Genomic DNA, 27,914 nt, shown 5'->3' with positions numbered 1-27,914 from the left:
TTTTAAAAAAAACTATAAAACTAATCTTTTTATCTTAAAATGCACTTAATAAAACATTTTGTTTTGTAAATAATAGATATCTTGGAGTGTCACTCAATAAGAGAGATTACAGTTACTAGAAATGCAATGTAGGAATTAGAACATCATTTCATATAAAGTGGGATATCCTACTATTGCTATATTTTTGTCATAGGATTATTAACATAACATTACAATCCTATTACAATCCAAATGATCCTACCAGATCATTGCTTGTCAGAAATGTATATGCTCTACTTGGCTGTATACCCAGACTTTGGAATTTATCAAGGAATAAAAAAATATTTATTGTGCACAGTGACAGCCAAAAGAACTGTTATACAACATTGAAAGGCCAAAACTACAAGTGAAATGCAATAGTGAATTGCTGTGATATGTGTTTCCTGTTTTGACTGGCCTTTTTTTAAAGAGAAAGATGACTTACCCAATCTCATTAAAAAAAATTGAATTGTTTCATCTTTCAGGCATTTATTGCTATTTTATATGATTTATAGTATACAGCTTATTATTAATCCAGACCATATGGTATGTTAACATTTGTATAGTATCAGAGGATAACTTTGATATTTTTTCTTCATTTATCCATTATTGCTGCCATAACTATTACTTTTGTTTGTTTGTTTAATAAAATAAAAAGCACCAGACTGAGGAAAGCTATTTTAGATTATTTATATGAATCCATTCGGAAAAAGGACAAAAGTCAACAATCACTGAATAGAGTGACTGTGCTACTGAGACCTCACCTCAAGACAAAATCATAGAAGAATAAACTTAGTGAGTCCAGTCTGTTTTTTTCGCACGCATTAGCTATGTAGTTCAATAGCACTGGTACATGATGCTGCTGGTAAATGTGTTGCAGCAATTCTTTACTTGGGGTGTAATCAGGCCACAAACAGAGAAAGAGGGTAGTGTGTTTGTGTGTACAGAGAATGCTTCACAGGGGCCAACAGGCCATGCAAACCAAAACTCTGAATGTATTTTCCTTTACTAACAGACCAATGCCTTTAAAAGGCAACAACAGGAATATCACAGAGCTAAACAGTCAAGTAACCAAGGGATCTTCTGCATCCCTGTGGAAAACACAGAGCAAATCTTATCCTGTGCACACTCCAGTCAGCCAGAGACCAAATCACAAGACCGATCAGCTAGCACTTCAAGCAGCTTGGCTAAAGAACAGAATCTAAATCAGGAAAGCCTGAGCCGGAATATCTGCGCCACAAAGGAAGGTATCTCTATATATACACACATGATAGTTGTAGAGTTGCAGACAGCACAAAGTGTGCCTTTTGCCAGTTGCTCTTGCTGCACTGGCACATATGCAAAATTAAATGAAGCTTCTCTCCAGAGAAAATGGTTAGCCACAGTCCTGGACCAAAGAGCATATATGTCAAATTAGTACTAGTACCACCCAACTGCAATAGCATGCCTTCTATGGCATTTATGGAATAGTTCCTCCAGCAATGAGCATAAAAATATCACTAAAGGAAAAACATACCATGCAGTAAATGAAAAAACCTAATTTAATCTTTTTTAAAAAAAATAAACAAAAGACAACAGGCATCATTAATGCTGAATGAGTAATTTACAAAAAAAAGTCATCTCTGCGACAAGATACTAATTGATTCACAGAAAGAAAAGATACTGCTTCAATAATTTATTGACTGATTGGTCAATCATTCATTGTCATTCAATTTATAGACACCTTTCTACTAAAGTGAATACTTAAGGTAGTTAAGATTTATTTTATTTAAGTTGAAACATAAATTAAAATTAATTCCAAAATTGATTATCAATTAAAAATCTATGAAATACACTGCAACATATTTTCTAACTGCTAAGAAAGTGAGAGCCAAATCCAGCTCCTGTGGAAATGCATTCCATAGGCTGGGAGCAACACAGGAGAAAACCTTATGCAAATAACCAAGTTGCTGATGGCAGGAGACTCTTCATATAAGCTTTCTCCGCAGCTCTTAATACTAGATAGGTTCATCACAAAGCAATCACTCAGATAATCAGGCCAAAGCTATGTGGGTCTTACCTCAATAACTAAAATTGTGCCCAGTAAGCAATTGGCATCCATTGCAGATTTCAGTAAAGACAGCATGCAATATACAGTATTAACTAGCAATTGATTAGTTCTGCATTTTGCACCCATTTCAAATTCCAGGTATTTTGTAAAGAAAGCCTCTCAGAGCACACTGCAATAATCAAGACAGGATACAACCAAGATGTGACCAACTGCTGCCAATCTCAATTACCTCAGGAAGGACCACACCGACACCACTAGCCCTAATTGTGGAAAACCACTCCTCACCAATAACCATCATCTTTTAATTCAGCAACAGTTGTAGATGAAGAAGCAATTTGATATATAAATAAATAAATAAACTTCTCCTATATTAAGCAATTGGGATTTCCTAACATCAAAACAAGCTAATCTTAATCCATGAATCCAGACCCTCAGTCTTGTCTGAATTTAACTACAGCTTATTCTATTTCATCTAGCTTATTATCAAACTTGTATAATGTTCAAGGGTACCAACTAACTCCTCAGAGTTGGATATTAAAGAGCAATAGAACTGGATATTATCAGCATATTGACAGGATCCCATTCCAAAACTCCTTAATACCTCCCATGTGGATGTTTTAAGTAGAGCAGTGTGAGGGATAAGCTGTCTGACTTGCTGCCAATCAGCAATTCCCCTAGTATCACCTTCTGAACACAGCTTAAGAGGAGAGACCAGAACCATTGTAAAGTGGTGACCTCAATGCCTAATCCTACCACAGTCCAGAAGGAGACTCTGAGGTTTAGAAGAAATAGCAGAACTGTATTCTCCCAACATCCAGTTTCCAACATTGGACATCAATCTCAATAACATATCCTGCCCAAAACCTCACCTGAAACTCACCCAAGTCATAACTTCATCCCTTATTTGCAACCCACTTTTGGTTCAGGCACACAAGCAGCTGCCTCTTTCTACTCAACTATCCGTATAATAAAAGCTGTGCTCACTGAAGAAGGAAACAAGGTATTGAAGGGAGAGCAATATATTTCTCAAGTAAGAATATACTGCTCTTCCAAATATTGGTTAAATGCAACTACTCCAAGGAGACATAACTATCTGAGAGAAAGATGATGAATTATCTTTGGCAAATGAAATTGGAATCCCATGGACATTTTCAAGTGCTTCACGGCCACACACTGAATACATGTTGCCATTTTTTCCCAAATTCTATACTTTGTGGTTTAAATCTAACTTCATTGACTTTAGCAAGGAAATAAGCAATTTCTGTCTTACTTGCCCTATCTTTCACAATCTCCCATTTCTGGTCTCCAGTTTAATTATGTATGACATGGTCATGAAAGTCTTATTAACTCACCAATGTCACTAAGAGCAGAAGAAAATGGCCATTTTTCAAACACCAATAGCCACAGAAAAAGTTAAACAGAAAGATAAGGGAGCACACCTTTGAAATGTAATCAATGATCTCTTCTAGATAGGGAAGAAAAGTTCAGATGTAACAACTATCATTTCTAGTTGTGCAAAACTATGAAAAATGGAGAACGGGGTGAATAATAACTCAACTGTTCACAGATGATACATATAGCAATTAAAATACAGAGCAAGACTTCATCAATTCATGGGTAGTAGTTATATTTACGGCTTATGACAAATTTTAGAAAATCTAAAAACTGTCAAATTTCCTACTTCAATACTGACTGGTTTCTACTTTCCCTTCTGCTTCTATACTTACACTGCCAATTTTGATAAAAACATGGGATTTTCAGTCATAGGAAACAAACAAGCATCTATTTGTTCAAATGGGTAAAATTCTCTATCTTCAGGTATTATCTACCTTTTAATTTAAAAGCAGAGGTCTATACATTTTGATGGCAAACTAATATTTGAGATGATTCTGCACAATTGCCTGATTCATCTAGCACATGCAGAGTGATTGGTTGAAGAAATCTTTTGCCTCTTGATTCATACTAGGTGAGAGACAAACATCCAGAATCTCTCACATCATTTCTGAGTGTCTAAAAAACAATGTGAGCTGAGCTAACAAACTCTTTCTCTGAGTTTCAGAAGCCTTATCATATACCAGGCCCTGGGGAGAAGAGGGACTTAGAGCAACAGTGACTTTTGTCACCTCCGAGCACAACCAAAGAAGTAAAAACTACTTGCTCCCATTTTTGAGATTGGAGAAAGTCAGGAAACATAATCCAACAAGAAAACACAAATAAAAGGAACAATGAAAGAGTGGTAGAGAAAATGGGCAGGACTTCGTGTATTTCAAAAGAAATTCATTCACCATATAATTCATGTTTCATAGGACATTGTAGTTGGAGTTTCTTGTTGATATATCCTTACTACTAGGAGTGTCATCAAGCTTTAACATTCTTTGGCTTACGATATGAAACCTGGCAAATAATCATACTTGCCTCAGTTATTAAATAAATACTATGACTCCCAAGATTTCCTCCAGCTTACAGGCTATTGGGCAGATGACAAACAGGGCAAAGGTCAGTGAGAGACAGAAAGATCAGATTTGGAAAATCATGAGGGGGTGTGAGAGGGATCAAAGCAGTTATTTCCTGAGTTTTGAGGGAGTTGGTGAATGGACCTTTTTTTCTTGAGGTAATTCCAAAAGATCTAGAGGGAGAAGAATTTCCAACCATTGCTTTTGACATTCTGTTGCACACCTGTGAATAAGTCCCAACTGTGATGAAGTAACACAATCCCCAAGTCATAATTTGGTACTATGGTGCAGCCTCTACAGATGAAGCTGTCTTCCCCTATAGCCATTTGCACAGGAAATCCAACAAGTACCTCTAAGGGCTCCAAAGTCCATCTGCTTTAACTTCACAGAAATGTAAGTATTGTAAGTGTCTGCATATTATTTCACGGATATATTTGCTAGATTTACACACCTACTCACTGTGATTAACTAAATAGCCTGGAAGCATAACACTACCCTTCAGTTAAACTAATTAATGGTGTATGGTGTTTATGTGCATCATACCACAGAATCTCTTTCTCTTGGGTGCCTCTGGCCCTTGTTAGAAACTTCCAATGAGGGAGATGCCATATAGGGTTGAGAAAAATTTGTCCCATATGTTCTACCTTCAGAGTTTGCTGCATCAGGAGAAAAGAGTAATAGAATTAGTGTTACAATCAGTAGGGAAACTGAATAAATCAGGACTGGGTTACTTGATTAAGTAGCCTTCTTCTCAGATGCCCCATTCAAATGAACTGTAGTAACTAACTAATAGGGACAGCCATTTTCAGTGGTGATACTTCAGTTATAAATCCCCATTCCAAACAGGTCTGGCTGGGGCCTTTGTTATAATCTGTCTCGTACCAGATGAAGATCTTATTCTTTCCATCATAATTCTAAGAACATTTTATTATCTTGAAATCTGATTTATTGATCTTTTATTGACAGTGGTTTTACTTATTTAGGATGACATCATTTTTATTTTAGATTGTTCTATTTATTAACTTAATTTTTATTTTTTTTATTTATACCTGTAAACTATCCAAATCAATTAAGACTTTGGGTAGCAATTAGGCAGTGAATGATCTCATAAACTGATACATCAATTGCTATGCTTACCTAAATTACTGCAAAGAAACAAATACTACTTATAGACAAAGAAGCAAATTATTTTTGTTCACAGATAAGCTTTTTTCATGTGCTGTCATCACTAAGCTATTCAGCCAAACAACTGAAAAACAGAATGTCTGCAAACAGCCCTGGGAAGCCATCCCTAACTAACAGAAGTTACACTCATTTGATTTGCCTTACTATTGCACACATTTATGTATTTATTTAGTAAATCAGGTACTCTGAGGACAAGCTATATTTTATTCTCTCCATTAAATGAACTGAACATATTTTAATGTGTTCAGCGTCCCAAATATAGGGCTGTATGGGCACTCATTTTGCCTTGTTTTCTTCTTATTCTCAAATGTCATACCTGCTAGTTATTCAGTGTACCCTGGAATTCATCAGGTTGAACTGCCACTCTTATGATTGTACCAACTATATACCATTCTTCCCACCGCAAGTCAGGCTGAGCCAAAAAATAAAAATAAAATTTCTCATATTTAGGCACTGATGAAGGTCTAATGATGAGTAATTGACAAGGGATATTTGGTCATCACAGATCAATGAAAATAATATTGCTGAGAAAAAAAGATGAGTCCAATTTGGGAATCATTAAGAAAAAAAATAGTAATAAAACTGTTAAAATCAACATGTCATCCATGGTGTGACCATACTTGGAATACTATGTACAGCTCTGGCCCACAGAAAAGAATATCCCCATCACATTGACCCGTCCCACCCGGGCATCCAGAGAGGGCATGCTACGGACCCTTTCTGTTAAAGAGTTCCATCTGACGGGGTCACGGAAGTGTGCCTTCTCTGCAGTAGCCCCTGCCCTTTGGAACACTCTCCCCCCAGACGTGAGACAGACCCCTTCACTCCTGGACTTCTGCAAACAATTAAAGATCTGGTTTTGTCACCATGCCTGGGGTGGGAGGGAAAATAGTCACTCCTGGGGGGATGGCTAGCTCCCCAGAATGGCCCTGTTTTGCTTGCAGGTTTATAGAGAACTTTTAACCATCTGGTTTCCATCCTATTTATATTTTATTATGTATTATATTTATTCTATAGTTATATTGCATTGTTTTAATTGTGTCTTATTGTAAACCGCCCAGAGTTCCTCCTTGGGGGTAGATGGGTGGTTATAAATTTGATGGATGGATGGATGGATGGATGGATGGACGGACGGACGGACGGACGGACAGACAGACAGACAGACAAATAAATAAATAAATAAATATAATAAGACAACTAGATGCTGGGAAACAGTTTGCTAGGCTATCTGCAGCAACAGGATCACTGGGAGGATTCCTCTATTAAGCAATATTGTGGTGAATAGGTACATGAATGGGCACAGCATATGTAAATAAGTAGGCAGAAGGAAATGTATAAATGCATACATGCACAGGTGGAGCCAGCAACTTATAATCTGTAACAAAATACAGCCTTGGGGCCAAATATTGCTCACCTCTGGCATGGTTGAACTATAGAATTCACTACAAGATGTACTACCATTTTGCGCATTTAAAAGAAAATCAGATAAATTTATGGGGGATAAAGCTACTGATTGCTATACTTCAGGAAGGTTATATATTGTTGTTTGTACCAGCTGCTGGAGAACACAAGAGAAAGGATACAGTTGTATTCATGCCCTGCTTATGGGCTTCCCATAGCCATCTATTATGCTGGGTGGTGGCAGAATTCTGGACAAAATAGGCTTTTGGTCATATCCAATATTGCTCTTTTTATATGTCGTTATATTTAATTCTGTTCTCCCTCAAAACTAATGGGTTTCAATACTGTTTCTCACACTTTGGTGAGGTAAAGTATATATTTCTCTTGGTGTGAGTGTGTGCGTGTACCCAGTCAACATAATATAATATGTTGGTAACACTGATGGAGAAGCCAGACACAAATGCAATATCCAGACTGAGCATCAGTGATTGGGGCTAGGGAGCCACCAATACCCTGGCACGTTAGGGTTGCAAATAGCTCATTGGACAGCGGCTGTGCATGCCATGTTTCTGATACATAAGTAAACAAATCTTTAGTCACACACATATCCTGGTATGCCAATGCCAGCATTTATACTAAACATCAATGTTACACCATGTTAACGAAGTATAAGGTTGTTGTTTTAATCCTTATATGCTGCCCAGAGCCACTGATGTGAGACAGGCCACCTTGTAAATCAAATAAATTAACTAACTAAGTAACTGAAGTAGCTATTGGGAAGTGAGAAACTGACATCACTAAAACCTTGCCTCAAAAGTCAGAGCCATGAACAAATAAAGATGCTGCCAGTTCAGTCCTCAAACAGTAAACTAAGAATGGATTAATGGAGAAGGGGAACCGTACTAAATCATTCAAAATAACGAACAGAGGCAGACAGAACAAAAAAGCCACAAGGAATCAGCTGGAACATTTGATAATGGAGGAATGTTTCCTTTCAGATGCTTCATAATTGCCTCAAAATGCTTGTTTTTTTTTCTGTTAAACAGAAGGAACAGCTTTTCTTCACACACTTTTCTTGACCTCTGATCATGGCATAGTGGGAATGTTTTGAACTACTCAGAGTCCAACTGAAAAAACTGAAAGAGGCCAAGGATCCTTGAAGTCAAACCCTGTCAATCAAGCACTGCTATGCTAGTCATGGGTACAAAAAGAGTCACCAATCATTACCTACCCTGATTGTTTTTGTTCAGATTCAGAAATGGGACAAAGCCTGTCACCTAAACTCAGACAATTTTCATTTAAATTGTTATTTTTCCACTTTTGAAGATGATTTCCCAGCTAGCAATGCACAAATCTCCAATATTTATTGGCGGTTGGGAAAAGGAAACAGGAGTTGCTGATAAATGTTTAACTTTCCAATTGCATCTGTGTATTAATTTTCTGGAACCTGTCAATCTTGCTTCTGACCTGAATACTATATATACATATCTATAGCTTTAGGTAAGAAAAGTGTTCAGGTGTTATTTTTTCATCAATACCTGTATCAATACCTGTACACCTGTATACCTGGATCAAACAAAATGTCACTCATCTGATGAGTGAATTGTTAGTGATGACTACAAGTGGGAGAAAAATACTCAGATACAATACAAATAAAATAAAATTCTGATTTTGATTCCAGCTTCTCTTTTACTCTCTCATTCAGCAGTTGCTGTAGCTGAATAAGCACTGGAACAAATTTTCTTGAGAAGAATGAGAAGAATCTAAATTAGTGGGGATTTTAGTTAAAAAATTAGACAAATGTCTGACAAGCAATTCTGCCTTGCTATAACCAGAAAGTCAAACAAAAACTGAACCAAAAACCAGAATAAACATTTTTGTTTTTGTTTCTCAGCCAGAATAGAAACAGATGTATTGTCAGAAAGCATTTGTTGAACCTGAGCTAGAACAGAACTGTGAAGGAGGGAAAATCACATTACTAATTTACAGTAATAGTTCATCCAAACAACAAATAACTAATGTGACAAATGGCTCTGCAACAACCAATATCACAATCAGAAAGAATATAAAAAAGAAAAGCAATGTCTCCAAAGAAGTTATTTTTGACAGTTTGGACAGGCTTCTATACTTTTACCATCACCATCACCAAGATTTGGACCTGGAAAATTTTAAGCTGAAGTAGAGGTCTGCTTACTTCCTCTTTGTGACAGGGACTTACTCTACACATAGCTCTAACTTAAGAACTGAAATTAAACCATACAAATAAAAGCATATATTTGTAAAGCACTAACACTGGGCTTGTTTTACTGCATATGTTGTTAATTTCTAATGTGCTGCACTCTGCAGTGAAACAACTGTCAGAAATAATGTGCCATATATATATATACACATACACACACACACACACACATATATATACACGCACAGATACATATACACACAGTATATTTTAAAAATTTTCTCATGTGGATCAGAATTGAACTGATTATGTATGTTGAAGTGGTTACTGAATGCTTATGTACCTGAAATGAAATCAAACCAGAATAACTTCAATTGCAGGTAAACCTGAACAAAACTAAACTAAACTATCTACTTTGATTCTATGTTGACTTTTTGTCCTTTCTTTCAAAGGACAGAAATTAGTTTTTATTGATGTACTTCAGCTTTCATTAATTATTTGCATTTCCTAGACCACATGAGACGGTCTAGAACTCATCACAATGCCAGGAATATCATTTGGTGCTAAAGCTAGGAATGTAGTCCATACTCAAATGTGCATCTCTTTTGTGATTAGAGATTAAAGAATCCCTTTGCATACGGACATTTTATGAAACTGATAATACATTATCACCGAAGAATCTCACCTACTTCAGAGAGCAATTCCATACACTAACAAGAAGCCTAAATGATTTAAGATCCCCCCCTCTGTACAAAAAATATGGTCAGACAAAAATGACAGTGACTGGGGAAAACTTTTAATATCAGAATAGGTAAGGAGCTTTTTAATCAAATTATCTTCATACAAAATAATTAATTCTTTAATAAATGCTGTTGTTAGTGGTGTTACTGAAGAACACGATGAATAATACATAAATACAAATTTTATTTTTATTTTTTTAGATTTTTTTATCCTGCCTTTATTATTTTTATAAATAACTCAAGGCTGGGAACATTCCTAATACTCCTTCCTCCTCCTATTTTCCCCACAACAAACCTGTGAGGGGAGTTGGGCTGAGCGAAAGTGACTGGCCCAAAGTCACCCAGCCAGCTTTCTTTCTTTCTTTTTCTTTCATTCATTCATTCGCTTCATTTATTTGCCACTCAATTCAGAGAAAAACCTTTCACAACTATCCTACTAAGGCATTGCTGTTTATTCGTTCAGTCGCTTCTGACTCTTCGTGACTTCATGGACCAGCTCATGCCAGAGCTTCCTGTCGGTCGTCACCGCCCCCAGCTCCCCCAAGGATGAGTCCGTCACCTCTAGGATATCATCCATCTTGCCCTTGGTCGGCCCCTCTTCCTTTTGCCTTCCACTCTCCCTAGCATCAGCATCTTCTCCAGGGTGTCCTGTCTTCTCATTATGTGGCCAAAGTATTTCAGTTTTGCCTTTAATATCATTCCCTCAAGTGAGCAGTCTGGCTTTATTTCCTGGAGGATAGACTGGTTTGATCTTCTTGTCAGTCCAAGGCACTCTCAGAATTTTCCTCCAACACCACAGTTCCAAAGCATCTATCTCCCTTCTCTCAGCCTTCCTTATGGTCCAGCTCTTGCAGCCATGTTACTACATGGAATACCACTGCTTTACCTATTAAGGCATTACTTACCCGAAATAAATTAAATCTGCATGAAGTGCCTTTGGACTAGGCAGGTGGCTCAAGAACTTTCCCATAGAAATTATTTATTTATTAATGCTATTGTATGCATGTATAGCTAAGTAGTTTAGCATGTAAAATAAAAAAGGATAGTTTGCTATTGGGAAGCCAGTTAATTGAGACCACAATGATTAACTTGAAGGAATTTGTCCTCGTGCCTCAGTTTGTTCATCTCCAGTCTGCTTACAATACAAATGATATGGCCTGTTCTCCCTGAGCGTAACACTAGTGGCAATAAGAGTTCCTCACAGAATCACCCTTGCTAGTAAGGTCAAAGGAGAGAGATAAGGCCGTATGTAATATATAACCAGGGTGAAAGCAGGTGAGGCTCTACAGGTGCAAGAAAACCCAACAGCTCAAGAGAAAGAACTCCAAAATCAAATTTAGAAGAAGGCAATGGAAAAACTCCATTTTTGCAAAGAAAACTGTAAGGACGTGGCTGAAACATTTAGACACATTTCAGTAACAGATACTGAAACCCCCAAGACAAAAAGTAAAGTTGTTGAATAGAATTGTGACATGGCTAAAGGGTCCCTGATTGGGCCAGTACTAAAGTACTAAACATTCCACAGTTTGCAAGGATGCATACCATTAGAGTGTAAGAAATATAAACCAAGGAAAAGTTGTAATTGTTAAAGTGGAAATAAAGCACACCAAATTAGATGTTTGGGAAATAAGTAAACTTTAGTAAATGGAATTAACCACTTTAAATAAGATGACCGCTGGTCATGAGATCATATGAAGGAATAGAGTGACAGTGGTAGCAGGACACTGCTAAGTATATGCTTGGCTAGGGTCCAATATGACAGGATTATATCTATTAAAATAAGTAGATATCTAGTGAATGTCTAGGCTATACAAGTGTAAACACCTAATGCAGATAAAATGATGGAAGGCATTTCTACACCAAATTACTATAAACACTAAATTCAACTTCAAAAAAGGATATGTATTACTAATGCGTGATTAGAATGTGCAAGCTGAAAAAATGGAGGAACCTCCAATGATTTAAGGATTTGGTTGTGGTAAATACAATACAGGAGACAGATCAACAGTTTTGCAAAGAGAACTCTTTATTGTCAACAGTGTAGACTCTACTCTTCGGCATCACCAGGAGGACAGTATCAGAATCATATTTACTACTACATAATAGCCAAGAAAACTGCAGGGACTTGTCCAGGCAGTCTCCAAGAATCAGACACAATTGAACAGATTAAAAAAAAGTAGAAAGCAAACAATGGAGAAGTGCAATTCAGTCAAGCAGACACTGCAAAGCCCCACAGACTCTCACAGGAACTGACTATGAAATATTGGTGTCAAATATACAGGTTAAACTTAGAAGATTAAAGAGGTTAGTGTGCCAGCTAGATCCAATCTGGAAGAAATACAGTCAGAATATAAGATCATGGTAAGGAACAGATTCAGTACACTTAATTTATGTGAAAGAGAACCTCAGGAGCTATGGGAAGGGATAAGAGACATCATGAAAACGGAAGCAAAAGAAAAAATATTTAAAGTAGCTTTCATAACAAGCTATGATTATAATAAAAGATTAAAGCCTTGAGGAACGTGAAGGACATATGATAACTGAACACAAACTTCCAATATCAAGTGAGAAAGAACAAGGAAAGATATCAAGAATGTCAACAAAGAGACTTTCTAAGAATGTAAGAAAAAAATCACAGGTATATTCTCAGAAGAGATGTAATAAAAGCAACAAGGTTAAAGAAAGATGGAAAGTCTGCCAAATCCCCTTACAAAGGGGATTACAGAATAACAGAAACATTTGCAAAGAGAGAATATGTTCAGGAACCAACTCCCCTAGAAAATAAAGTCGACAGGCAATGGACCAAGATTGCAAACTGTTTAAACTGCCGAAGAGATAGTTAAAGTGCTAATAGCTCTATATCAAAAATATAGCATAAGACTGACTTAGAGAGTGGAAAAGTTTATTGTAGATACAGCTATATTGAAGAAGTGAGTTGCTACATGTAAATTATCAAACCACTGCACTAATTCTTCATACAAACGTATTTTTGCTTAACATCTTACAAAAGGAACTGAGAGAAATGGAAAGAAAAATGTCAAATGAACAGGCAGTTTCAGAAAAGGCAAAGGAATACAAGAACAGTTAGCTAACAGAAGATGGATAGTGAAAAGACCAAGTGAATATCAGAAGGAGATCCATAATTTGTTGACTATAGCAAGGCCTTTGATTATGCAGATCATGGCAGACAATGGAATGTATTCAGGCTTTTGGATCTGTCAGAACACAAAAGGCTATTGCAAGAAGTGAATTCAGAGAAACAGATTGGTTCAGAATAAAAAGAGAGTGAGACAAGGATGTATATTGTCCCCATATCAGGACAGAAAAATTACAGGAGCAACAACTATAATTTGTCAGATTTTCTCTGTTCAGAACACCAAAGAGAATATGCTCAATGTTCTCTTTGAATTCCAGTAGATTTAGTGGAGCTACTTCATATCTGGTATAATTATAGGAATGATAGGACTTGATTTTTACCTGCATAATCATGATTACTATAGAGGTAGGAATTTCAGTAGGCTGCAGGGGATCTATCATTTTTAGAAAGCAGATTACAAGCCTTCCCCCCATTCCATTGAGAAAGAACAATATGATGATGATTAGGGTTTTCCTCCTTGCGCCTCCATACATAAAGGCTTCCTTGAGGGCCTGATAATTCAAACGCCTGCACATATTTACTATCTCAAACAATTGATTTCAGCACTCCTCAGTAGAGCTGGTGCAGTTACAGATGTTGGTTTTTAATGGAGTATATCAGTGGTTCGTCAATACCACATAAGATGCACATAGCTACATTCCAGATCTGATCTTGGGTTTTCCAAATGACACTTCTATTATGCAATCATCCCATCTTAACTGCATAATTCTAGAGATTGCCAAGTTAACAATGTATCTCACTTGAACCTTCCTATGATTTTCTTCCACCACTTTCAACTTTTTACTTATCATAAAAATGCCCATTTTTTTCTGGTAAGGCAAAGGTACAATATGTCCTGGAGAGAGAGCATGAACAGCAATATATTGAACAGATAATCAATAGAGAAGGGCATATATGAATGACCAGGGTCATTTCTACATTTGTGACTTATAGCATCTTTTTAGCATTACCCAACCATTGTTGAAGTGATATAAAGCCCATCTTCACCATTGTTATGTTTAATATTTATTTATTTGATTTATATAATTCAAATAATAATAAATTATTAAATTTATATGGTACCCAACTCCCAGAAACTCAGGGCAGTTTACAAATTGTTAAAACATTTACAAACAAGAAAAAACAAGAAAACAACACAAAACATAACAAAAGGAACAAGGATGGCAGAGAAAACAAACCTAGATGGGAACAAAGAAGTGTCATCAGTTACACCCACCAAAGGCCTCCGTGAATAGTCAGGTTTTCAGAGACCTTTGAAACACCAATAGGGAGGACTTCTGGTGGGAATATGGCAGACTGAGCAGCCATGCCTACAAGCTCCACGGGCAGAACTGGCATTGTGGCAGTTTCTTCGGGCTCAGCTAGTTTCTTCTGTAGCCCAGAGTGTTTTTCAGGATTAAGGAAAATGCTTGGAATCAACCCATTCGTCCTCCGGACAGCAAGTTGCAGCCAGGAGATTGTGGACAGCGTGCACAATCTACGGGTAAGACTTCGCCGGGAGGCTGGGATTTCACCATTTCCAAGCCACGCTGCAGCCCTTAAAGGGACATTAAGTCCAGCCACCCCATTTCTAAAGCACTCAATTTATTATTTTTTTTAAAAGTATTTGTACCCTAAGAGAGGCTTTCTACATTAAGGAGAAACGATCTCTCTTGGTGCTTATCGTTATTTTTGTGATTAATTTTTTTAAAAAATTAAAGCTTTGGATTTTGCTTTCCATCCAATTCTAAGGAGAGTTGAGAGTATGTTATCGTCTTCCTGTTATAATTTCTGCGCTAATTTTGAAGATTTTGGCATTTTTCCTACACATTGAATCTGCCATTCTGAACTTTTACTTTCCTGCCACAACTTTCTCAGGGAACTGTTATCTTACCTTAACTCAGTTTGGATATTTTCCATTGACTTTTGCCACTTAAGTATCTAGGGGGCGCCATAACTTACTGCTTCAGAAATGGAGGATCTTAGCCAGGCTTTCTCTGACTGTTGCTGAGATATCAAAGCAGATATTAAGCAGATTCTTTCTGATTCCTGCTGAGTATTCTGCAAGATATTCGGAGCATTGTGGAAAATATGTGGTCTGAAATGTGCCATCTGGTTGGGGATGAAGTGGATGAACCTGTCGAATCCAACAGTGATGAAATTATCTCTCTTGGGCTTGTGTTGAAATCCTGGATGAAATTGGCAATGCTGAATCGAAGAACTTAAAGGGAGAAATTGAGCTGCAAGACATGAGTGAATTTGGCTTTTTGATGGAGTGTTATGGAAAAGAAGGGGTTATTATGTATGGGAGGTTTTCTGGAGAGAAGTCTGTGTTTGTGAGGGGAGCAGTTGGGCTGTTTGATTTCTTTAAGAAAATAGCTCTGTGCCTGTCATGGGGATGTATAAATGTCTTGGTCTATTCTGAAGTGGGTTAAGGGCCTAAAAATATTTATTTGGATCTTCTTATGATTTTGGATAACTTTACTCATTGTTAGTGATTGGGATTATGATTATTAAGTTTTTCTTATTCATGTTTTTTGTATCATTGCTTTTTGTATTATTAATTATAATGGTAGTCAATTTAAATGCTTTTTTATTTTTTATTTTTATTATAGTAGACAGGAATATATAGAATAGTAGTAGGAAGGGAAAAATTAAGTAATTGTTACTTTGAGAGGGGAAGTTGATTAGATGTTTTATATTTTTTTCTTTTAATATAAATGGAGAGAGCAATGGTACTTAGTGATATTTACAATGTGCTAAGGGGTTGATTTGTAGAAATAATGTGATTTTGGTTTAATATAGAGTAATGGATCGATTATGGAAAATTGCTGTATATCCTTGACGTTTAAAGTCGGTAGTCACTTCTTTTTGTAATCTACCTAAAAAAATTTCTCTTATGTTTTCACACTTTTTAGTTTTTTCTTTTTGTAGTTTTTTGTTTTTCTGTACCTTTTATCTTTTTCTGAAATTTAATAAAATTCTTAAAAAAAAAAAAAAAGGAACACCAATAGGGTAGGGGCTGTTCGAATCTCAGGGTGAACCTCATTCCAGAAAGCAGGCGCTGTAACAGAGAAGGCACGCTTCTGAGGTCCTGATAGATGGCCTTGTTTAACTGAGGGAACCCAGAACTCACCAACCCTGCCAGATCAGATTGGCTAGGCAGAAACAAGAATATGTTAAGTCATACATCAAAAGCAAAGTGTCTGCTCTATGACTATGGACTATGGAATAAAGAATGGTAGATGCCATTTACTTGTGTCAGTTTCAACTTATTTTGTGGCAAATTGGGATTCTTTGGGAAAAAGTACTAATACTTCTGGCCACATCTTTATGTTAGTTTGCAAACTATTTCAAAACATGGCTACAAGATGCCTCTGAGAGGCACATAGAAACAAGTTGGTCAAGCGTGCAAGAAAATTGCTATTGCTTGTGCTGGATTTTTTTTTCTCCCTGCTTGTGAGCTGTTTTGTTTCTCTTGCTTCTGATTTGCTGTTTTTCTCAATCATGTATGCATGTATGTGAATGCATACTATTCCAGGCAATCAATAACATTCCCCAGTTGTTTGTCTCCAATATACTATTTTACTGGAATTACTGGAGAGTGTTCCATTTTTTACTTTTAAAGCTCTGCAATCATGATCTCAAAAGAAACCAACCAGGAATTTATTTATAGAATTTATTATATTTATATCCCGCCATATGTACAGGAACTCATGATGGTGTACACGGTGCTCCCTCTTCCCATTTTTCCCAGCAACCACCACCCCATGAAATAGGTTGGGCTGAGAATGAGTGACTGACCCAAAGTCACCTAGTGAGTTTCCATAGCTGAGGGTAGACTTGATCCTGGATCTCCCTTCTTTTAGCCCAACACCTTAATCAATATATTGCACTTAGCTTTTGAATCTCCTTCTTAAATTTGCACCAGTGAATACAGTAACAGGGTTGTCCAAATGTGGGGGTTGTGTAGGTATGACACTGGGAGGCCTATAGCCTCTATGTGCTGTAGTAAAGTATCAGTATTATTAGAAAATAGGCCTAGCACCATTATAGTTAAGTGAACAGTCACGTAGACACAAAGACCAAAGAAATGGATCATATACAAAATAAAGAAAAAAGGGAAAACTAAATCAGTGCATCTGTAAGTTTCATTTATAATTATTTAGATATCTGCATCCCATAAATCTGAATAACTTAGCCAATCAGTATCTACCCATTGTCCTCACATCTTCCTGATCCCCTTTCCAGTTTGGAGGAAGAGAAAGTACAGATAGAGCAAAAGAGTATAGATACGCAGGTTTGTTTCTGACAGACATCAGTACCTTTTTCCACATTCTGGCTGAGTCCATGGCAGGGTGATAGGTTTTCAACCAGGTTATCAGTATTCCTACATTCCATCTAAATCTTTGGTCTGGAAGGTCAAGGTCCCTGATCCAATATATGCATATTAATTATGGAAACAAGAAAGTAAGAATGTAAAATACGTACCCAAACTAAGAAACTAAATAAATGCACCTCACTAGATTGAAACAAAATAGAAACCAGGGATGGTAAGCCACCTCCTTCCACTGCTCAGTCTCTGCTGTATTCATAACTACTAAATGCAGCATGTGTGAAAGAGAATTTGTGTGTGCATCCATTCTTAAGCTATTTTGTTATATAGTTTGGCCACCTCATCAGTAAAACATTTAAATTGATATAAGGAGATGTCTAAAACAATTGCATGAATCAAAACTCAAATGTCTGAGAGATTCAAATGACACATTGAAAACCTAACTTAAAGAGCTCAAAACTAAATACACACCTAAAGCTTAATTTGGTTTGATAAAATGAAGCTTTCAATGAACTCCCAAGAGAAAAGTATGTCATATATTTCTAAGTGCACGTTAAACATATGACTTCAAACTGTTTGATCTCATTGGTATTGGCCTGAAAAGAGACTGCCAATCTCCAACTTATCTCTCAGCTTCTACCCCTTCAATTTCTGCTTTCAGAGGTAAATCTGTGCCTTTTTCAGCAAGCACATTAGCTGAATGAAGATCAGAGAAATGATGATAATAGTAACAGTAACAGTAATAATAATGGTAATAATGAATTTGGTTTTGAAACCAAATCCAGCTGTTGAGAAAATTCTTATGTTAATACACAGATTCATTTCAAAGTGTGTTTTTTTTAAATTCCAATCTTTTAAGTATGACTTTTAGAGATGACCTATTACAAAACAAAGATTAGTGCAGGCTGCCTGTAATAGCGGGCTCATTTCTTTTTCTTTTCTTTTCTTTTTTTTAGAAACTTTATTAAATTTTTCAGCATAAAGATAAAATACAAAAAGATTGAAAAAGATTAAAGAGAGACTAAAGAAAAAGAGATAAACTAAAAAGTGCAGAAGAAGTGCAGAGGTAAATAGAAAGAAATACAGAAAAAGAAGTGATTTCTGACCTTCTCCAGCACAGATACAAATAACAAATACATTAACCCCTTACTCTAAATTTTAACTATAATAAACATTATTTCTATAATCTATACCAACCTAATCATCAAATCTCAGAATCAAAACTTCATTTTTTTCAGTTACAAGCAAAAACTCCAAAAGCAGTTTCCAAGTAGAAACAAAGCTAGACAAGTTATTTTTTCTAATCAATGTAGTCAGTTTCGCCATCTCTGCTAATTCCATTAATTTTATCATCCATTCTTCCACTGCAGGAATCTGTAAATCCTTCCACTTTTGTTCATACAAAAGTCTTGCCGCTGTTATCGTATATAAAAACAAAATCCCAAATTTTGTTTCAAGTTGTTCATCCATCAAACCTAAAAGGAAAACTTCCTGTTTCAATTGTATATTCATCTTAATAATCTTCTGAATTATAATACATATCTGCTCCCAATATGTTTTAACTTTCTTGCAAGTCCAGCAAAGATGGTAAAAAGTACCTTCTCACTGGGAACATTTCCAGCATACAATTGATACCCCCTTGTACATCTTTGACAACTTATCAGGTGTTAAATACCAATTGTACATCATCTTATAAAAGTTATCCTTCAAATTATAATTCAGTGTAAATTTCATACCTTTGATCTACATATTCTCCCATTGTTCAAGCATGATATTACATCCAAAATTCTTTGCCCATTTAATCTTACAGTCTTTAACATATTCAACCTCCCAGTTCATTTGCAGGAATAGTTTATACATCTTAGAAATAACATGCTCGTCATTAGTACATAAATCCACTTTAAACTGTGTTTTTTCATTAACAAAATTGTAAGTCTTCTTATCTGAGTTAAATCATTCTGTCAGTTGGGCATAAGTAAACCACTGACAAGTATAACCCTCCATTTCCAATTCTCTTGTTTTTAACTTAGGTTCTCCTTCGACAAAGGTTCGCAACTTAGCATATGTCAACCATGTTGGTTTCACACTCATCTCTCTTCTAAAACAAGCCTCTTGGGGCTCATTTCATTTCTTTTTCTTTTTCTTCCTCTCTCTTATTTTTCCCCCTCCTTTGCTCTGACCACAAAGATAAACTGAATTTAACTTTATTAACATAATTAATTATTTTGGATATAGTAAAACACTTTTTGTAGTATACTATGGCTAAGACTCCTGCAAGCCCAGATTTTTCATTTTCAAAATGAATAGATTCAACTGATCCATACACCATTACTAATTCCATTTCTCTTGTACTATTTTTTTAAAAAATGATTATACCAGAAAATATTGTTGGATGCATCTTAAGTTTAATTCAATCTGTGCCTAAATTAAAGAGAACGTTGTATATCAAAGGGGGGGAGGTTGCAGCTTCTGTCAGTAGAGTTTATGTTAAAATGCATGAATTTGAACTGTTGGTGTCATTGTGAATTATATGTACAATTCTGTACTGTATGCTGGAAGAAAAAAAACGGGGAAGAGTACACCAAATTTTTTGTATTTGAAAAGCTTTGATTTCATAATGCTCTGTTTTGAGGTCAACACAAGATGTTCTGACCATTTCAGAAGTGTTTCAAGTTCACTAGAAATGCAGTTTCTAAAACAGTTGCAACAACCCATTCCTTATCTGAAGCAATAGTTTTGTGCTTGAAATATTTCTCAGGGCTCCTTAGATCATAGCTACCTTAGGCTCCATAAACCCTTGGGAAGCAACTACAGACAGTAGATTTCACTTGCAGTTCTGGTCAGTGCGGCTCAGAAAGATTCTAGTGGAGCTATAGAAGGTTCAGAGGATGGCAACTAAGATGACAAAGGGGCCTTTCCTCATAGGGAAGGAATAGCTTCTCTATGAGGAAAGGTTGCAATATCTGGGGCTTTTTAGTCTAGAAACAAGGTGAATGAGAGGGAGCATGATTGAGGTGTACAAAATTATGCATGGTGTGGATATAGTATACACAGAGAAGCTATTTTTCCCTTCTCAAAATATTAGAACCAGAGGTCATCCAATGAAATTGAATCTTGGAAGAATCAGGACAACAGGAAATATTTCATGACACAACACATAATTTAGCTTTAGAATTTGCTACCACAAGATATGGTACTCACTACAAGCTTGGCTGGCTTCAAAAAAGTATTGGACCAACTTGTGGAAGTCATAGGGATCAATGACTATTAGTCTTGATATGTGACTGCCTCTGAAGGCCATCTGCTGGGCTTCCTTGTGCAGTTGGTTGGCCACTGTGAGAACTGAACTAGATGGGCCAAGGGTCTGATAAGCAAGGCGCTGCTTATATTTATTTATTATTCAAATTTTGCTACCGCCCATCTCCCCCAAAAGGGGAGATTGAACATATTCCTATGTTCAATTTGTGGCCTGGGGCAAACTGTCTCATACTTATCCAACCTTAGGCAGAAATTGTTTCATATTTACCCAACCCCCAGGCCCTGTTCATTTTTTAGCAATGTGTTTAGGACTATGACATATTATAATCAAGAATTTAAATCAGATTTTTATTTTTTTTTAATTAAAGCTTTTTAGGGCTTGCTATATTATTGTTTCTGTGCTCTGTATTAATTGCTCATATATAGGCAATACTTTTTATTTACCATTTCATTGTTTTATTTTTTTCCTGCTATAAGTAGGAAAACAACAGTAAATAATAATAATAATAATATAATAATAATAATAATAATAATCCACACAACTTCCAGCAACTCTGGGAAGTTAATATATATTATTAATATATAACATTTAATACTATGTTGTTTCTAAACAAGAGAGTTAAAAATTTCTTGGTTACCAGAAATTGTTTATATCCATCCTCTGCGAATCTGTCTTCTTATTTTTAAAACCATCTAAACTGGCAGCAACTTCAGTGAATGAAAACTGTGAACACAAAGCATCAGTTAACACAGTTGGGCCACACTCTCTTCATATGAAATGAAGGTGCTGTATTATATTCCACATCATATAAGGCAATGTTCATAGACCAATATTAATCACCCCTTTTCACTTATGATAATTCATCCAGACACTGCTGTTCTTCACGGACATGTTCATAAGATGACTGTCAAAAATCATTGCAAGTACAAAACAATTAAATTGGAGTCATCCCAATGCAGTCAATCCCTAGCCTTGGAGATAGAAAGTGCCTTCTGATAATTAATGGTGACAACTCGGAATCCTCACAATCACCTCTTTATAAAGTTCCATGGTGAATGGTTTCTTCTCAGTGATAGTGGCTCCAGACCATATCTCCAACTGTCCCTTTGAGGAGTGTCACATATTCCACTGAAACCCCAAATTTTCAAGAAATGAAAAGTTATGAATACCTGCCACAAATGATACTGGTGTTCAGTGCCAGAAGCCAACTCCAGAACCAGTGAAATTATTAGTTCCCCTGGTTTAAAAGATTTTTTCCCCTTGCAAATATTAGCTACCATAAAGAATGCATGATATGCTTCTTATGCTTAGCTTTATCTTATGTGGCTATATGTATTTATTACAACTTGATGTGCTTGTTTATGGATATTTCCTGATTTTTAGTTACCAACTGAGGGATACTAATGTGGGCATTTGAGTACACTGTCATCCAGATTTTGTGCAGTTGTACAGAGTGAATTTCTGGATCCATGGTTTGGCAAACTGTCATTCACTGTTGTCATAAAGATCATCTATTGTGATCAGCTCCTAGCCAATAGCAATCTGGTGCTTATATCAGGCTCATTTATTAAGTAGTCTGATAAAAAGAAGTCCAGGGGCCAAACTTGGCAAGATTAAATTCACAATATTATTCTGCTGAGATTCCTGCTTCAGCAAAATTTGGCATAACTTTGCTGTAGAGAAAGATGCTTGCTGACTACTGCCCACACTTTATACACTCTCAAAATAAGCAAAAGGATCCAATCTATACAGCTGTCTGGCACTAAATTCACACCTCTCTGAGTGGAATCTATGTTGAAAAGCAGTTTAGATTAACTTTCACTTAAAATATAATGACATACAAAGGCATTATTTCCACAGCTTAAACATTCTGCCTCTTGCCTTCCCATAATCACATCATTTCAGCTTTATGTTCAAAACCTATACATATTTAACTGGAAATAAATCCCACTAGTTTCAACAGGCTTTAACTTTGGAACTGAAGTGATATGGCCCCCAAAGAGTTTTCTTTTTATGGAGTCTTCTGAATATGCTGTTCCCCCGTTAGTTTCAATTTTTGCATGACATATGCCAAAGACAGGAAAGCAAGCAATGTTAAGAATATAATTCTGCTTACTTTCCTGTCTAGAATATAAAGTATATTCTAGATCTAAAAGTGAAACAAAAAATGAAATAATTTTAATTCCTCTCAATATCACCAGAAGTGCAAGTCCTAATTTATTATGGAAAAATGGTTCAGAGTAACTAGTCAAGACAAGGGAATCTGGATAACTTTGAGAGAATCCAGAAAGTTTTATGAAAATTATATGAGCTGAATGCCCTTTGGACCACATGAGGTCAAAGCCATGTAGTGATTTTTCAGTTTTAAGTCAGAAAGAATGTATCAGCCCAGTTCAAAATATATATTTGTGTTTGATTACCCCCCTTCCTTTATCTGATAACTTATGCCTTATTTTGAAATGACAGGGTTGATCAGGGCGGTAGAGGAGAGGAATACAGTGGCAAAAACTAGTATGACAAAATGGAAGGGAAGAACAAAATAGAATTAAAATCCATTCTATTTTTTTAAAAACAAAACACTAATAAGAACAATAATAAAAGACAATTTTGTCACTCCCAAGAGTGCAGATAAAAGATCTAGGTCAACCTCCAAAAGGGGGGAAAAATTAGGATGCTTCCTTAAATGTGACTGTGAAGACATAAGTGCAGAGTTTGGGCAACTGAGTTGGTGATTCCCTGGCTTCCCCACATTTTTGCTCAGGGCTGAAACATATAAAACAGGTAAAGAACCTGGTATCTCGCCTCTTCCTCGTAAATTATTCCCCTCCCCAATAATGAAGCAAGATATTCTAAAAAAAAAAAATTGATCTAAAGAAAACTTTATAGCATTTTGCCAAGAAAAATACACTTTTTATTCATTCAACTGGTGGAGGCACAGTTATTCAAATGGCAATAGCTTGTGCAAACAGAAAAGGAACATTACACAAATCTATGAATTCATTGGAAGTATGTATGTATCTGACAGAAGCTAAATCAGTTTGTTTTGATCAATAATACTTTACATCTCCAACTATCAATTAATTGAGCTGTTAACAAGTTGCTGATAAAAGAGGAAATACTTTCCAGGGCAGCCTGTGTTATTATTTTTCTTTTAAATAATAATAATATATAGAAAAGGAAACCCCCTTTCTTACCCTTGTACAGACAGAGGAATTCCAGAAACCTTGCAATACCTAGTGCATCAACAACAGAGACGAACTCAAAACTAGCAGCCCAGAATGCAACCTGCTAGTTAATGCATAAACTGTATTAGCCTGATGCACAACAGGCCCATGCCAATGAGAAACCAGCCTGCAGGCTTTAATATCTAAGTGTTGCAGTGCAGTCATTTTGGGAAATATCCTCTCCAACAAGACATAAAAGCTCTTAAGGTAAGTAAAATAAAATAGGTTAACATCTGTGAGTTTCCAGTTCCCTGTACTACACTCACAAGACTTTGAGATGCATTGCTGCAATGTCACTGCAAAAGGAAGAAGGTATCCATGATAAGTAACAGAAAAGAATGAAATCTTTCTGAGTCGCAGTGAAAGAGAGAAATAACATTCACTCTCTCCTAGATGCCTGACACTTTAGCCTCGTAGGATAATCTGATCTTGTGCAGCTTTCTGACTTCATTGAGAACTCAGCAGCCCATCTGTAAGCAGAGGCTAGTTCAGTATAGTAGTAATGGAGAGTGACGTCAGAGGCAAGCCTAGGAACCACCTCCCACTTCTAGTTACAAGCAAGCATGTGACAGCAGTCAAGGCTGGAGCCTTCACTGCAGTTTCGTCAGAGGTTAAAGTACAAGTGCAAACCACAGTTACAACTCCAATCATTTCCAAAGCAATCACATGCCACTTCAATTTCAGACTTTAGCCTTGTGCACAAGCAGGGGAAGAGAAAAAGTAATCCAGAGATTAAAAGCACCTTCTAATAATGCAGAGATCTGCAGCAAAAAGGAAACATCAACCTACCACAAGTATTTTGGTGATATACTTTCTAAATTACCTATTATTACTGGTGCTACTTAGGTACAAATAGCTACTTATTACATCAGAGCTGGTGAAAATAATCTTTTGCTTGTTTCAGATTTTCAGAAAATGCTCACTCACTGGCTTTTTCATATCCAACATGCAAAATGCAGATTCCTGTACCTCCATTTACATTTACAAATTTAGAATATACAAGGCTAGACATCTCAGTTTTCCTGACCATTAACCAATACACAAAAAGTTCCACTTTAAGTGTACTGATTACATTACGAGCTGCAGAATGTCAGATCTTTCATCTGTAAGAACACAACTACAGGGTTTTGCACAATCCTCTGAATTTTCTGCCTGGGGGTTTTGCTGCTGGTGTTTTCTGAAAGCAAGCACATCTTTGTATTGATCCATCAGAGTTTCCTAGTTCTTTATCTGGCATCATGTAAATAACCACTTTCAAGGCAAAAATCCCTGCTTACAAAATATTCCATCCGTTTTTCTCTAATCCAGCTGTCACCATTTTGTACTTAATTCTGTGAAAAGTTCCCCCCTGGCCAATACTGTTGCATGTCAAACTGGAAAACTCCAGTGTTGGCCCTGGAACAGAAGTGTTGAGACTAAAGAAGTCTAGCTTGGAGCTGGTTCATCCTGGTTCTGTCTCCCAGATAAACACAAATATGCTCTGGATAAATTGGTGTGACTGAGACAAGGGCACTCTTGCTTGTCTAGGACCAAACCAGAGCAAATTTTCCCCAGCTCTCTTTTAACCAACTAAATGAAGAAACCTGAGAGAGGGCAGGAGGAAAGAAGGAAAGGTGTGTGCCACTTCCCAAATCAAGGCCATTTCTACTTATGAGAAATCATGGAGGATGAGGGAGGCCTGGGATTGTAACCATGGAAAACTCTGCAACAGCTCAGGACTTGAGCGATGTATGATGGTCTTGAAGCATTAGTTCTACAGCTCTTCTGCTTCTCCTCACAGAAAGGAATGCAGCCTGCTGCCCTTCCAGCCGGAACCCGCTCGTGATCAGCGAGGGCTGCCAAAAAAACCTTAATCTGATTTTAACATGCAACTCGGTCCAAAAGGGGCAGCAATCTGCAAAATTGCTTATTTGAAGCAACTAAGATTACCACCACCCCCCTCACCCTAAAGCTGCGGGTATATAATCAGCAATGACTCACACACACAACCCTAAGACATTAAGTGCTCCCACCAGCAAATCCCTAAGAGAAAAGGGGAAAGGGAGGGGGTCAGCATCCATTTATTCTTGTTTTCCCACAGTCAAACTGAATTACTGCCAATCTTGCCTCCCCATGATAAAAGAAAAACAGAAAACAGCAAGCCCAAAGGGAGGGAGGGGAGTACATAAACGTTGTACCCTGCTCCTTTCATCTCCCATGGCCAGCACCCTCAGCCTCTCCCATCCCTCCATCCAGAGTTTCTAATTCAGACAAAGGGAATGGCGTTCAGGTTTGGGGGCAAGGTAGTGGTAAAGCGAGCAGCTCTGCAGCTTCAGTCTGCAACACCGCAGAAGCAAGAAGACTCGTTATCTGGGACACCAACGGAGCGATCCACTCGTCCACGTGTAAGTGGTGCTGAAGTGTTCGGATTACTAGAGTCCCCCCACCGCGGTTTCCAAAGCAATATGGAAGGGAAGGAGGAGTGCGCAGAGCCATCCTCAACTTAAGTCTCTCCATGAGAACGCTCTTTCTTCTTTTCTTCCGCCGGATCCTATCTAACTGCAGCGAGGAGAGCACCAGCAAGCTTCCGCGGGGGTTGGCTGGACACAACCTCCCTCCCTCCCTAGTTTTGTCCATTCCGTCTGCTGTTTGAACGAATCCGGGCACCCGAAAGGGCAGCGTTCCTGGCTCTCCAGCCCCGGATGCATTGGAATGTGTCAGGACCGCCGGGCAACTAGCGACCTCTCCATTTTCCTCTCTCCGTGCCCAAGAGAGGAAAAGATCCGTTACGGAAAAATCAAAAGTCCTTACGCTTACGCACGCAGACACACACACACACACACACACACACACAAAACGCACACTTCCCGCTTTCTAAGGGGATCGCTCCTGCCTCGCAGATCTAACTCAGCACGACAGCACTTTAAAAAAAAAAAGCATGGCTGTTCCCGGGATCTTCTGCACCAGACTTCTAAGTTGCGTCTGAATGCAAACACACATCCCTCAATCCCGGTGCCCCAGATTCCCTGCAGAGTAAATGCGGGCATGCGGCGCCTTTATGCCCGAAACTCTAATGCTTGTCAGATCAGGCACCCGCTGCGTAAAACATCCCAAGGGGGCATGACAGATCGGAATCCCCCAGCCCCAAATTTCACGATGCACGGAATTTTAACACCCGCCCGTTCTTGACCGATCGCAGAGCTGGGGTCCCGAATGACTCATGGGTTCCGAAGTCCCTGTAGCCGAGATGTGCCGGTGCACGGGGGATCTGGACACTCTGAGCCCAAGCTTAGCACCCCTTCGCTCCAGGCTCTCCCCTCCTCGCGACTCCGCGGTCCGTTAGAATCCCAGCGACTGCTCCGAACGTGCCGGCGGGGGTCCCCCCTCCCTCACCAGGCTCGCGCCCCGAAGCCCTACCTGGCTGTCGGAGAGATAGTTGAAGACGAAGGAGGAGAGGTCTTCATCCAGAAGCGTGCTGCAATCCGGCTCCGGCTCCGCCATCTTCCTGCTCCTCCGGCAACGGCACGAAACAGCATGCGGCAGCGGCAACAGCAAGCACAGTCAGAAACGAGCCAAACCGGGCAGCCGGCGGGGCGGGGCGGGGCCTGGAGCCCGCCGGTTGGAAATGGGCGGTGTCGGGGAGTCAGAAGAGGAGGAGTCCGGCGGCGGGAGGCTCGTCTGGGCTGGGCTTCGCGGGAGTGGTGGGGCAAAGCGGCGGGGCGCTGCTGCTTTCGCGCGCTTCGGGTAGCCCGAATTCCTGCCCGGGAAGAGGGCTTGCGGCCTGCGCTTCCCAGGGTTGTGTCCTCGCGGGTTTCGAGGAGGAAGGAAGGAAGAAGCGCAGGAGGCGCGCGCGTCGCCCCCAGGTCGCCGAAAGAGTTCTGCGGTCTCTGATATCTCGGGGGAGCGCGGGAAGCCCTTGGCTCCTCGTGGGGCAGAGACCGCCCTCCCCGCCTC

The 27,914-nt window shown here is 38.1% G+C and overlaps 1 protein-coding gene across 2 annotated transcripts in view; it reads right to left on the bottom strand.

The window, feature by feature from the left end:
- The window catches only part of PPARGC1B (PPARG coactivator 1 beta), a 153,590-nt gene extending 125,903 nt beyond the window's left edge, over positions 1-27,687 (bottom strand). Inside the window, exon 1 of one of the 2 annotated variants that reach the window (XM_063292423.1) lies at positions 27,378-27,687. In XM_063292423.1, the coding sequence (XP_063148493.1) occupies positions 27,378-27,461 (84 nt within the window). In that variant the 5' untranslated portion in view covers positions 27,462-27,687. The remainder of the gene's footprint in view (positions 1-27,377) is intronic. The other variant, XM_063292422.1, reaches the window with a different exon arrangement.
- Positions 27,688-27,914: the final 227 nt, after the last annotated feature.

Source organism: Candoia aspera, chromosome 2 (genome assembly GCF_035149785.1).
Source record: "Candoia aspera isolate rCanAsp1 chromosome 2, rCanAsp1.hap2, whole genome shotgun sequence".
Classification (NCBI taxonomy): domain Eukaryota; kingdom Metazoa; phylum Chordata; class Lepidosauria; order Squamata; family Boidae; genus Candoia; species Candoia aspera.
Note: the sequence above shows the minus strand (reverse complement) of the source record. Positions and strands in the feature narration are given on the sequence as shown.